Genomic DNA, 14,363 nt, shown 5'->3' with positions numbered 1-14,363 from the left:
TAAAATAAAGAATTCAAATACTGAGCTATGTTGTATGCAAAAAAAAAAGGGAAATGACATTATTTTACACTAATACAATTGATCAGAGAAAGATATTTTGGTTAACAAGTAATGCATTTTCTCTCTAAAAGAGGTTGGGGTCAAAATTATTGACACGCCTATTTTCAATACCTCACCCTGCGAGGATAATGACACTGAGCCTTTTTCTAAAAGGTTTTATGAGTTGGAGAACACATTGGGAGGGATATTTTACCATTCCTCCATACAGAATCCTACCAGATCATTGATATCCTTTGTCTGCACTTATTGACTGCCATCTTCAATTCAAACCACAGGTTTTCAATGTTTCAATGATGGGAGATGGCCTTTGCAGAATGTTGATTTTGTGGCCAATAAAAATGTTATTTGTGGATTTTGATGTGTGCTTGGGGTTATTGTCTTGATGAAAGATCTACTTGCGTCCAAGTTTCAGCCTTCTGGCAGAGGCAACCAGGTTTTTGGCTAAAATGTCCTGGTGCTGGGTAAAGGTCATGATGCCGTTGACCATAACAAGGGCCCCAGGACCAGTGGAAGCAAAATAGCCCCATAACATCAAAGATCCACAACCATGCTCATGAATTCTCATTTTGACACCAAACCCACCACTGGTATTGTTGGCCAAAGAACTCTATTCTCATGTCATCCAACAAATGTAAACGCCTGTAGTTTGTTTAACGGCATTGGCACATGGAATGGAAAAAGTGCTTTGGTAAGATGCCATGAAAAGAGCTCCACCCACCAGTGGTGGGTTTGGCATCAGTTTGGTGTCGAAATGAGAATGCATAAGCAGAGAAGAACCCAATACCTACCATAAAATATGGTGGTGAAACTTGGCAGCAAGACAATAACCCCAAGCACACATCAAAATCCACAAAGAAATAGTTCATTGACCACAGAATCAAAATGTTGCTGTGGCCATCTCAGTCTCCGGACTTGAAACCCATTGAAAACCTGCGGTTTGAATTGAAGAGTAGCAGTCCATAAGTGCAGACTAATGGTATTAAGGATATTAAGGTAAGTTGACTGACATTCTCATTTAAAGCAACGACCTGGGGAATAGTTACAGAGGAGAAGAGGGGGTATGAATGAGCCAATTGGCAGCTGGGGCCGATTAGGTGGTCATGATGGTATGAGGTCCAGATTGGGAATTTAGTCAGGAGACCGGGGTTAACACCTCTACTGTTACGATAAGTGCCATGGGATCTTTACTGACCACAGAGAGTCAAGACACCCGTTTCACATCCCGATCCGAAAGACTGCACTCTACACAGGGCAATGTCCCCAATCACTGCCCTGGGGCATTTTTTAGTCCAGAGGAAAGAGTGCTGGCCCTTCAACACCACTTCCAGCAGCATCTGGTCTCCCATCCAGGGACTGACCAGGACCAAACCTGGATGCAGGGTAGTATGCTGCCGGCCTAAGATCCCTCCCAATGTGTTTTCCAACAACTACAACATTTTAGAAAAAGGCTCAGTGCCATTATCCTCGCAAGGTAAGGTATCAAAATGTATTGAAAACAGGAGTGTCAATAATTTTGACCCCTGCCTTGTTAAACTAAATCTCTTTCTCTAAGCAATTGTATTAATATAAAATTATCTAATTTCCCCTTCTTTTTTTTAGCAATATAGCTCAGTAATTTAATGATTTATTTTGTAGTCATTTTTGCTCCTCTTTTCAAGGGTGATAATGTAGGATCACACTGTATGTCCATATGACCGAGCGCCGTTCTGTTTCCTTTTAAGTCAACATGATCTTTGGCCTAGATCTTCTGGGCCTTTGTGGCTTGACTTTCTCTCTCATCAAATTCCACAATCTCTTCCTATCTCATTTCACCCATTTGTGAAATGGACCAGATAGCTTTCTACTCTCTCATAATGTTTGGAGAATTTACAACTAACATGTTTTTATCTGTGTCTTTTTGTGAGTGTGTGTAAATGCTGTCATGAAGCCACAGACCCCTCCAGGACATGTATCGACGAGCTTAAATATAATCTTTAATTACCACAGACAGTAACCATGGTGATACCGTGATAGATGACCTAGGGCCAATCACTGCAGTTACAGAGCTTCTGATTAATTTATTAATTAACCACTAAATGAGAGGCCACCCCTGGACCTCATGGTGGGAAGAGGGGTGGGGTGTCTGGGTCTGAGGTGCTTTTAAAGAATGACTCATGATTTATGACAGTGAGGGATCCTGGCTCGACCATTGGGAAAGGAAAGGAGGGTTTAACCCTTTCTAATTTCAGAAACGTCTGAAAGGTCCATGAGAATAGATAAATAAAAGCTTGATCAAAGTTCTAGAATCTTCCCCACGGCAATATGCCAAATGTCCAACCAAACTGTCATGCTACCTTACCAGGTGTCTGTTATTTAGCGAACCTCTAAAAACAATACCCAGACACCTCCCACTGGGCACACACTGTTTGAATCAACATTGTTTCCACATCCTTTCAATTAAATTACATTGAACCAACGTGGAATAGACGTTGAATTGACATCTGTACCCAGTGGGCTGCTTTATGAAAAGACACACACACCCTTCCCCCCTATCAGCAGACATACTCTCCCCTTAATCAGGAAGGCTCTGTGTTAAGTGCTCAGAGCTCCAGGGTGCTGTAAATTACAGTGTATGGCTGAACCCACGAGAAAGGGAGAGACAAAGGGATAGAGAGAGATATAGAGAGAGGGAGTGCCCTCTATGAGTGATGCCTCAGTGAGCTGGTTTCATTACAATCCCAAAAGTCTGAAAGCATTGCAGTCAGTGTTGAGGTCAACTGAGGTGGAGAGGCTTAAGATATCCTTGAGAAGGAAACAAAGAAAGGTGTGGCCTCAGGGGTATTCCAGAAAGCAGGATCAATGAGTTAGCAAGATCATTTAAGTTAGATCTCGAATGAACCATGGAAACAAATACATTTTCCCCAACTAACCTTCTTTGTTGAAAGTTAACTCAACACTATCCTGAATATTATGGAATTTTCTGGAGTAACCTTCTGCACACATACTTTATCACAGCACCGTACAATAAGGACCATTAAATTGGATGTTGGGGGCATTCCCAGGACATAATATACACTATATATACAAAAGTATGTGGACACCCCTTCAAATGAGTTGATTCAGCTATTTCAGCCACACCCGTTGCTGACAGGTGTATAAAATCGAGCACACAGCAATTCAATCTCCATAGACAAACATTGGCAGTAGAATGTCCTTACTGAAGAGCTCAATGACTTTCAACTTGGCACTGTCATAGGATGCCACCTTTCCAACAAGTCAGTTTGTCAAATTTCTGCCCTGCTAGAGCTGCCCCGGTCAACTGTAAGTGCTGTTATTGTGAAGTGGAAATGTCTAGGAGCAACAACGGCTCAACCGCGAAGTGGTAGGCCACACAAGCTCACAGAGCGGGACCGCCAAGTGCTGAAGCGCATAAACATTCTCTGTTGCAACACTCATTAACAAGTTCCAAAATGCCTCCGGAAGCAACGTCAGCACAATAACTGTTCGTCGGTAGTTTCATGAAATGGGTTTCCATGGCCGAGCAGCCGCACACAAGCATAAGATCATCATGCACAATGCCAAGCATTGGCTGGAGTGGTGTAAAGCTCGCCACCATTGGACTCTAGAGCAGTGGAAACGAGTTCTCTGGAGTGAGGAATCACGCTTCACCCTCTGGCAAATCTGGGTTTGGCAGATACCAGGAGAACGCTACTTGCCTGAATTGCCAGTGCCAACTGTATGGTGGAAAAGGAGCAATGGTCTGGGGCTGTTTTTCATGGTTCGGGCTAGGCTCCTTAGTTCCAGTGAAGGGAAATCTTAATGCTACAGCATACATTGTAGACGATTCTGTGCTTCCACCTTTGTGGCAACAGTTTGGGGAAGGCCCTTTCCTCTTTCAGCAGGACAATGCCCCCGTGCACAAAGCGAGGTCCATACAGAAACGGTTTGTTGAGTTTGGTGCAGAAGAACTTGACTGGCCTACAGAACCCTGACCTCAACCCCATCGAAAACCTTTGGGATGAATTGGAACCCAGACTGCGAGCCAGACCTAATCGCCCAACATCAGTGCCGACTTCACTAATGCTCGTGGCTGAATGGAAGCAAGTTCCCGCAGCAATGATCCAACATTTAGTGGAACGCCTTCCCAGAAGAGTGGAGGCTGTTTTGGCAGCAAAGGAGGGATCAACTCCATATCAATGCGGCAGCGTAGCCTAGTAGTTAGAGCATTGGACTAGTAATCAAAATGTTGCAAGATTGAATCCCCGAGCTGACAAGGTACAAAATCTGTCATTTTGCCCCTGAACAAGACAGTTAACCCACTGTTCCTAGGCCGTCATTGTAAATAAGTTGTTCTTAACGGACTTGCCTAGTTAAAGGTTAAATGAGGGAAAAAAATGAAAAGAAAAACAGGGCTCATCTGGGAGACTTTGGTCTCAGCAGTGACTCCCTATCAAAATGAAGGTGAATAAACAGACCTTTGAGTAGGACACCCCTGACTAACTCCCTGCTTCAGTTCTTCTCCTCCTCCCTGCCATCTCATTATGTTCAGCCCTCCTCTGCAGGTGTTGATTGTTTGAGGGGGATGTGGGGTGAAGGACCAAGGTCAGTGTTTCTGGGGAAATACATTCAAAAATAACTTCCTGATCACAAACACGGTTTAATTGAACCCAAGGCGGGCCATTTAATTTGACAAGAAATGGGTTGCAGTTATATCAACTATGCCTTTCGAATTCATGCCAACACATGAACACCAACTACTGCTTGGTATAGGCTCTCTAGAGGACGCCACAAGTCATCCCAGTTACATTTTAGGACCAGCATCAATGTTTTTTTTTATTATATCAGGCCCAATGAAGAGTATATAACTAAGCATAGCAATGTTTCAATAAAACACCAAAGAACAAATTATTCTATCCAGACAGTGGTGCCATATTACCCGGGTCCCAGGTCAGGTTTGTGCTCTTGCCAAGTCCATTGCTCATTGTCAAGCCAAACATGCTTGGCATGACACCAAGTGACAAGTTGACATGATAGCACATACCGGGACTCAGGCTAGTCAGTGTCATATTGTAGATTCCTGATAATCATTCTGTGTTCATCTCATATTTCCTCTCAACTTTGGCACCCCCCTGAGGACACATATGCATACACTCACCATCACGCCATCGATCCTAGACAGGACTGTTGGGATTAAAAACAGACACAAAACTCACGTCTTTTACAAAGTCTTTTTATTTCAGCATAATGGTAAGAAGCCTCTCCCCTTACTCCATACAATTAAAACTAACTGGATCACAAGGTTTATTTCATTTATTTTTGATGCACTTATTTTGCCTACACAAAAGAATAATCAATATAAGATCCCATCTTAACTGGAGGACCAGAACTGCATGCAAGACTAACAGAGAAAAATAAAAGGCTAACCTGTGATAGCTACTGTAGATGCTGTTGCTTACCTCTAGCAATATCATTTACTACAAATAGAAGGGGATTTGTATGAAAACAGTCATTGTCTTGAGGTACTACCACCTCTAAATGTTTAAATTACTAGATGCCCTGGGCTCTCAACACAGTACTGATCCAAATGGTTCTGTCCATCTTCTTTGTCAAGTTGAGGAGTAAGAGGCTCTGTCTAAAGACTAAAATCTAGTACTGATTTAAAAAAGAAAAATATCCATATTCCATGTTTTTTTGTCTTTTGTTTTTATCACTCCAGTGTTTACAATACTTTCAGAAATAAAATAAAAAAAGGTCCTTGAAACATTAACAGAATCGTCAAATGCGATGGGGAAGAGAGAAGAGCTCTTCTCTAAATCGCTCCATCCTTTGTCTGATGCTTAGAAGAAAAAAACATTTCACTGTATTAACTGATCAGACAAAAGAGATTCTATTGCATTTTCACCATAAGATTGATAACAATACTTAAAAAGACAAGAACATAGGGATTTAAAAGTTCATGGCAACCCGCCTTGCCCTACGGCCTCACTGGTGGGCAGTCGTGGTCACTGGTGGCATTTCCCCCACATTTCTTAGGGAATGGGCTTGCCAAATCATACAGTAAGCTGGAGTCTCTTAACCCTGGTACTAGGAGGCACCTGTGTTTGCTGGATGGCATCCTCTAAATCACTCAGGCATAATTGAACAGTTCAATCTCTTAACTACTGCCGACTGTACATCGCAACATTTCTGGAATATACATACGGTATTACTAAATAAACAAAGGTACATTGTTTCACTAACAGTAGTAGCATGGTGATATAGAGAAACATGAATTAAATTCAATGATTCGGTTGAAGTGAAGTCCAGCACACACAGGGAGTCCTCAGGGCCAAGTTTCAGAGAGCCTCTCCTAGGCTGCTCTACTAGTCCAGACAGGCTGCTGGGGAACACCGCCAACAGACCCACTGACTAACCCACATAGAAATAGATAAAATGTCAGAGTAGGTAGACATTAACTAGAGCATCTCCGTGCTCTGTAACCATTACAATTAGAGGGGGTAAACCACAGACATGTTTAAAAGTTTGTTACATGTTACAGAGTCATTCATTACAATATCATTTAGCACTACATTGATTATTTAAGAGTCAGATCTTATTTGGGTTAAGGCTAACCCCAGAAAGAACATAACACAAATCCTTTATACACACACATACCCCACATAACTCAGGAAAAGGCATTTGTTAGTGTGTAGTGAAGCAATTGCTGATTTAGCTATGACAAAATGATCGATATGGCCTGTAGCTGGCCAAAGCACTGCCTGACTGATATTAGCACTATTAGCATCTCACTGGAATTGTCAAACTCCCAGGGTTACTGAATGATTACACAAGGGGTTACATTATTAACAATAATAACCAGCACTATATCAATTATCTCAAAGAACAGAGGAAGGATTTGCCAATGGCACTATAAGCCTATGCCTTATAGTGCCATTGCAGTAAGCAGTGTTCTATAAGGTTGACAGCTTTGGAAAAATATACCCCGCTTGTAAAAGGCAGTGGCTCGTCCTTATAATCGTATAATAATAATTAAACCATTAATTCAAAAAACAAAAAGGCAAATGAATAAAATACAAAACATATAAAAAATAAGCACGCTCTAAGGCCACAAGATTTTGTATACCTCCTGCTATCCTCTCAACATGAGGATCTGTACAAACACAAAGTAATGGGACTTGCTGAAGCTGCCATCTTGTGCCGTTGTTTTCCACGTACATCTGTAATGGAACTGAGCGTGAAAGAGCCTGCGATCTTCTCACATAGACCTCTGTACATACGTACACCGTTAAAGGGTGTAATGGGAATTGGTAACGCCGTCATCCTGTCTGTGCCACTTCCTGAGTCATCAGCACATCCTCTATCCAATAAAACATCCTCTGACCTGACCCTTCACCTTTGACCTGTTAGGACGTCCTCCACTTGCTTATACCGTCCTAAATTAACTATATGGAACCCCTTTTTCTTTAACAGTTCTGACACCTGTACCAGTCTGACAACTTCTCCCTTTTCCCCCCTTTCACAAACTACATGTTCTACATTTTCCACAGACATCCTCTGTTGTATATTGTTATATATTCATGTATATATATATATATATATATATATATATACACACACACACACACACACACACACACATTCATCATTACCAGGTTGTAACGACAAACAGTAACCCCACCCTCCCCAAGAGTACCACCAAGTGCACAAACAATAAACCTAAATAATACAAAACTTAACTTTGAGAAAGGATCTGATATATTAAGAACAAACTAGACTAACTATCGAAGGAAACTCGCTCTCAAAAGACGACAAAACACAACAAATAAAAACAGGTAACTGCTAAAATAAAGGAAACACCAACATAAAGTGTCTTAATAGGGCATTGTGCCACCACGAGCCAGAGCAGCTTCAAAACACCGTGGCATGGATTCTACATGAACTCTAGTGCAGGGATGCGACACTGTTCTTTCACAAAAAATTCCATCATTTGGTGTTTTGTTGACGGTGGAGGAAAAAACTCTCTCGGGCGCCGCTCCAGAATCTCCCGTAAGTGTTCAATTGGGTTGAGATCTGGTGACTGAGACACACACACACACACTTTAAACCCCTATGCACCTTTGAGACTCGTTTCAAAGCCACAGATCTCTCCTTCTAGTCATAGGAGCTAAAATAAGGGACAACTGAGCATTTTCACACATGACCCTAAGCATGATGGCATGTTAATTAAGTCAGGAACCAAACCTGTGTGGAAGCACCTGCTTTCAATATACTTTGTATCCCTCATTTACTCAAGTGTTTCCTTTATTTTGTCAGTTACCTGTATTTGTCCCTCTGTCATAGTAACCTCAGGACTGGAGCTGCAGGATCAGTCTTTGCCAGAGTGTGGCCACTGAGCGCAGGGCTGCGTGACAAAGACCCTGTGGCAAGTCCTGTCTCTCTGTGGAGGTGGTAGTCGTGTATGTGTGTAAGTGTATGGAGGGACGATGGGGGTGGGGGGAATGTCAGTCAGACAGCCAGCCGACCAGGAGGGGGGTGCAGGGGGCTCCAAGTTGGTGGAGCGGGCGGGGGCTCCTGGGAGTAAGGGCGGGGCTCGCAGCACGGCTGGTTCTCCACCTTGGCCACACCCCTGCCCTGGCACAGCCGTCGATGTCGAAGCAGCCGGTCCGTCCGCGAGAAGTTCTACAACACAAACATAGAGAAGGATTTATTCAGCATTCATTTAAAAAAACAGATGAGTGTGTGGACACATGCCCAATACAACTAAACCCACTGTGTCTGTTTGGTCAAATGGGACTTTCTCGTGCATGGAGGCTCGTGTGCGCCTGTCAGAGTACGTGCACACATTATCTTACCTGCTGGCACTGCTAGTACGGAGAACACTGACACGGGCAGGCATCTGTTTGTGTTGGTATGTGTCACTGTGTGCATCACCAGTGAGATACGTTATCTTACGTGATGGCACTGCTCGCCCTCAAAAATAACTTTTCTAACCTGGTAGGGCACATCTTTGCTACAAGTGCTGCATAGGTATGATGCGTGCCTGTATCAGTATGTATGTGTGCTTCTGTGATAACAGTCTGCTATGAGCTGGCACTGCTCACCCTGCGACAGATGTTTTGTGACGTAAGAGGACATTTCCATGTGGGTCCACGTGTGCATGCGTTCCTCAGTACCAGCACGTAAGGCGTGTTCTGTTATGTGCTGGTACTGCTCACACTGAGAAGGTATCTTTCCAATGCGGGCGGCCGTGTGTGTGTATGTGTACATGCCTGGGTGTGTGTGTGTGCCTAAGTGTGTGTGTGTGTCTAAGTGTGTGTGTGTGTCTAAGTGTGTGTGCGCGCAAGTTCTCTTACCTGCTGGCAGCGCTCACACTGATAAGGCTTCTCTCCGCTGTGGACACGCTTGTGTCTCTCCAGATGGTAACGCTGGATAAACCTCATGTCACACATGTCACAAGCAAAAGGCTTCTCCCCTAAAAGAGCACACAAACAGATTCATCACATCAAATCCACAGAGTCCAACCACAACAAACTGTATATGATTTGCTCTTACTAAAGTCTCCTGGTTACATTAACTGCATCTACAAATGTTTGTTAAAGTGATGGGAAACTAGGTTTCTTTAGTTCTCATGACAAAACTAAGTCAATTTCTGGACAGGAATTAAGCATGATAGGAAACTACACTTCCGGTAACATTTTAAGATGTTTTGTCATCAACTCATTATGTGTAGATTAGAGTGGAATCTCCATTTTTGTATAAAAAAAAAAGATGATATTCATCATACCAACTCGATTGCCCCTGAAACGTTTTACTTGATAGTTTGAGGCTGGTTCAACATCCCATCAAATGACTTGACAATCCAAACTCGAGTTTGTTGTGGTCGTATTTGTTTTGATTAAAAATAGCCTTTCTTGGGGATAAGGGTATGGTAAATGGGCGCATACCCGTATGAGTGTGGCTGTGTCTCTCCAGGTGGTTACGCTGTATAAACCTCATGTCACACATGGAACAAGCATACGGCTTCACCCCTATACACACACAGAGCAATACATTAGCTCTCATTCTCCAATGTGTACAAACAAAACTTAAAGAGCTCAAGCTAGCTCTACAAACACTATTCGTGGAGAGAAAAGTTGGCTACCATAAGCATGTTACAATTACAGTAAGTGCTTTTTGTCATGTCACAATGTGGACAATCTATTACAAGGATGTGAAGATGCTGCAATCTAACTTGTTTTATCAGCTCAAATGAAGACTACTTTTGATATTTCAATTGTTACATCAAAAAAACACGAGTAGCTAAATATGAACAATCAACACATGCAATTGTGAACTAATTGTGAACTAAGCACCGAATTAAAGTACATAATAAAATCTGGAATTGTGTGTCAATAAAGCCATTGCAGAATGCATTATCCGACCACAAAATAACTGGCTCGAAAGCCAAATATCGTAAAGTAAATATCACTAAATAACGTACCATGTGTGTCAACATCGAAAACGAACCATTTCACAATGTTAGTTGTAGTTACAAGTTAACAGAAATGTACACTAAACGATCATTGTCTAGCTAAGTAGCTAGACAATCTCTCACAAGCCTAAAACGCCACCTTGTTTTAAAATATAAATGATTTAAGCCTACATGGAAGTGCCTGGTCAAGACATGTTGGAAACATTTCATTATTCTAATAAATGATGTATTCATTATCTTGACATCCAAATGATAAATTCGCAATTAGCTGAAGATCTTTAGGGGTCTAGCTTTAAAACGGCATTTCTTAAACAGATAATATGGAACATGTACTAGAATGTATTACAAATAGCATTGCTGCAGTGTTTAAAACTTAAAAAAACAAAATAGTAATTTCTCGTTACAAAATGATGTAGATGAGAAACCGTTCTTTTCTAGAACTCTTCCAATACTTTCATCTGTGAAAGTCCATTACTAACATCCTTTACTAGCTGCTATATGTGTGATGGGTACGGTGAGCGGGCCCATACCCGTGTGAGTGAGGCTGTGTCTTGTCAGGTGGTAGCGCTGAACAAACCTCATGTCACACATGGTACAAGCGTAAGGTTTCACACCTGAATGCACAGAGCATTGAGATATTACTTTTGTTCCTCACACTCCAATTGGAAGTTTAAAGTACAGTATATCCATTTATGCTTCAAATTTAACCACTCATTTCAATCCATGCAATCATTTACAGGGGGATTCAGACGGAAGAATAAGGGAGATGTTTTCTCCAACCATTTTTTTTTTACTATGTATTTTTCAAACGCTTTAGTCCACAGCCACAACACATCACATGAGCTGATGATTGTAGTCTAAACGGTAAAAATATCCCTTCTCATCCAGACTTCTGGAAATCAAACCTAACTTGAAAACAATACTTCACCTATATTTCTTTGTGCATGACGACTAGCATATAGATCCTGAAAACCCTGTATAGTGGGGTTCAGGTGTGGCCTGATCTTGGGCACAGTGGGTACAGTGGGTACGGTGAACGGACCCATACCCAAATGAGTGAGGCTGTGTCTTGAGAGGTGGTATCGCTGGTAAAACCTCTTGTCACACATGGTGCAACCGTACGGCTTCACCCCTACACACACACACACACACACACACACACACACACGCATCAATACACAGCTTTACCTCGTTAGTCTTCCACTATTAGGTTTACCACACATTTCAGACACAAATACAGCACAGACAATATACACCAGGTGCTGTTATCAACCTTCTTCACGCAACAGAACTGGAGTTGCCAACTTTTTGTGGGGAAAGCAAACAGGTATTGGTAGGGCAATATATCACTAGAAATTGTAGACGAAGTAGAACATTGATTTGTGTGATAATGTCAACACAAATTTGTAAGGCATGTGATCATCAGCACAGTGAGTGCGTATGCTGCTGTTCTGAATAGGCAAATTCACTGCAAGCAAGTCGCTGACTTTCTGAACACTCTCAGAGTTAAAACCCAGAACTCCTTAAATGTTGCTGAATTTTCCTTAGTCATGTTTAGGGGGGAAAGGAGAGGGGGATCCAAAAGATCTAGTGCAAAGTGGCTAAGTTCGCAACACTGAGCAGGGTTGGATGTTTTCAGATTGTAGACATCTTTAACCGTTTCTGCAGGTTCCCAATAACAGCAATTCCAAAAACACTCATCATAACTGGTTTGAAAATACACCTAACCTTTTGGAAGACATCTCGACAAACGTGAGTTATTCCAATTTAAAAATGATTGAGGCATGTTTTACTGTGTGGTCAGTGTAGTTATTTTCGCCAATTAAGACTGCATTTATTATGCTTTAGTCCACAACACATGTCATGGCCTGATGACATTTGGTTGTAAAACTAGTCCTTCTCATCCTTAAGATAAATTACATGGATTTCTTGGGGTAATGAAACTGAACATCTAAAACAACATTTCACCTATATATTTATTTTAGCACAACTAGCATATCAATTCTGCCAACCCTGTATACTGGGGTTCAGGTGTAGCCTAATCTTGGGTACGGTGGGTACGGTGAGCGGACCATACCCAAATGAGTGAGGCTGTGTCTTGCCAGGAGGTAACGCTGGTAAAACCTCTTGTCACACATGGTGCAACCGTACGGCTTCACTCCTATACACACACAAGAGCATCAATACATTACTGTTGTGCCTCACACGCCATATTAAAGTCCAATATTTGGTTCACCATAAACTCCAAGCACAAAAACAGCAGGACTGACTATATACCCATGGCTATTATGAACATTCTGCCTTCACACAACAGGACCGGTGTTACCAACTTTTTTTTTTGTGGGGGGGGGGAAGCTATTGGCTGCACAATTTGTCACTAGAAGTTGTTAGATGACAACAAATTGCAAGGAATGTGAACATCACATAGCCGGTTGCTAATTCCTGAAACCTCTCAGAAGCAAACCCTCTGAGAATGCCTTGAATACTGCTGAATTTGTCTTAATCACTTTCAGGGGGTAGAAATGGGAGGAGGGATCCAAAACTTTGCTAGATCTAGTGACTCTAGCGCAAAGTGGCCAAGTTGGCAACACTGAGCAGGATTGGGTGTTTTCAGATTGTAGAAATCTAACAGTTTCCAATGACCTCCATTTACAACAACACATAACTGTCTGGTTTGAAGAAAGAAAAAAAACACATACAAATCCTGGAAGACATCTCCACAACCATCATTTAAAAAAATACATGTTTCTTTAAACTTACTGAGGCATGAGTTACTGAGTGGTCAATGGAGTTTCTAGCCAAAAAATGTAATGCTTTTATCCAGAAGACTGATGCTGATGCCATCTGGAGGTAATATTAGCCCAACAGAGTCATCCTTAAAGGGTAATTAAATTCTGGACTTATTTGGATATTAAAACCTATAATAAAATAAACAATATATTTCACCTGTACATTTCTTTGTGCATGACTAGTTTATAAATCCTGCCAACCCTGTATACTGGGGTTCAGGTGTAGCCTGGTCTTAATGACAGGAGTACAGTGAGCTGACCCATACCCATGTGAGTGACGTTGTGTCTCGCCAGGTGGTGGCGCTGATAAAACCTCTTGTCACACATGGTGCAAGCATACGGCTTCACTCCTACACACACACACACACACACACACACACACACAACATCATTGTATTATTTTTCTGTTTCACAGTCTAGCAATTGAAAATGTTTGAGTCGATTAATATGTGTACGCGTTGATTGTTTATTAACCACTGGTTGTAAATCTATGCAATTATAACAGAGGATTCACACTGAATTATAACAGAGGATTCACACTGAATTATAACAGAGGATTCACACTGAATTATAACAGAGGATTCACACTGAAGAAATGTAAATTACACCGCCACTTCGATAACTCGCGGTGGTTTTGGGAGTCCAACAAAGCACAAGTTAATGATATATTTTTGTATATACGTGAATTGAGGCTGAGCAACAAAATGTTATCTTTATAGAACACCATTTTAATTATGGTAGGAAATATAGGGTTTAGAATGTAGAAATATCACACTTAATGACAAGTTCACCATCTCATACCTAAAACACCACGTCACACAGAATACAGGACAACTAATAATATGTACAGAGTGCCGTTCTGTTATCAACAAGCTGCTTTCATGTAGCAGAACTGACCCGTTTTCAGATGGTAAACCTACTTCTACTTTTTTTTTTTTTAAGAACTTGCTCAATTCAAATATTTTCGGGTTGAAAATAAACAATTAGATAACGCAAGTTATCTGAATCCGCATGCTATTGAGGTGCGAGTTATCGAACAGTCGGTGTAGTTGTTTTTCCCCAAA

The 14,363-nt window shown here is 41.6% G+C and overlaps 1 protein-coding gene across 50 annotated transcripts in view; it reads right to left on the bottom strand.

The window, feature by feature from the left end:
• The window catches only part of LOC110494220 (gastrula zinc finger protein XlCGF57.1), a 52,344-nt gene that overhangs the window by 14,891 nt on the left and 23,090 nt on the right, over positions 1-14,363 (bottom strand). For 29 of the 50 annotated variants that reach the window (XM_036950284.1, XM_021569068.2, XM_021569078.2 and 26 more), the window contains 7 exons: positions 13,566-13,649; positions 12,588-12,671; positions 11,559-11,642; positions 11,041-11,124; positions 9,984-10,067; positions 9,393-9,511; positions 5,254-8,718 (listed from right to left, as the gene is read on the bottom strand). In XM_036950284.1, coding sequence (XP_036806179.1) covers positions 8,545-8,718; positions 9,393-9,511; positions 9,984-10,067; positions 11,041-11,124; positions 11,559-11,642; positions 12,588-12,671; positions 13,566-13,649 — 713 coding nt within the window. In that variant the 3' untranslated portion in view covers positions 5,254-8,544. Of the gene's footprint in view, positions 1-5,253; positions 8,719-9,392; positions 9,512-9,983; positions 10,068-11,040; positions 11,125-11,558; positions 11,643-12,587; positions 12,672-13,565; positions 13,650-14,363 lie in introns of those variants that run through there. The other 21 variants (XM_036950299.1, XM_036950287.1, XM_036950312.1 and 18 more) reach the window with 17 other exon arrangements.

The sequence above is a fragment of the Oncorhynchus mykiss genome, chromosome 17 (assembly GCF_013265735.2).
Source record: "Oncorhynchus mykiss isolate Arlee chromosome 17, USDA_OmykA_1.1, whole genome shotgun sequence".
Taxonomy (NCBI): Eukaryota; Metazoa; Chordata; class Actinopteri; order Salmoniformes; family Salmonidae; genus Oncorhynchus; species Oncorhynchus mykiss.
This window is presented reverse-complemented; position numbering and strand designations above follow the sequence as displayed.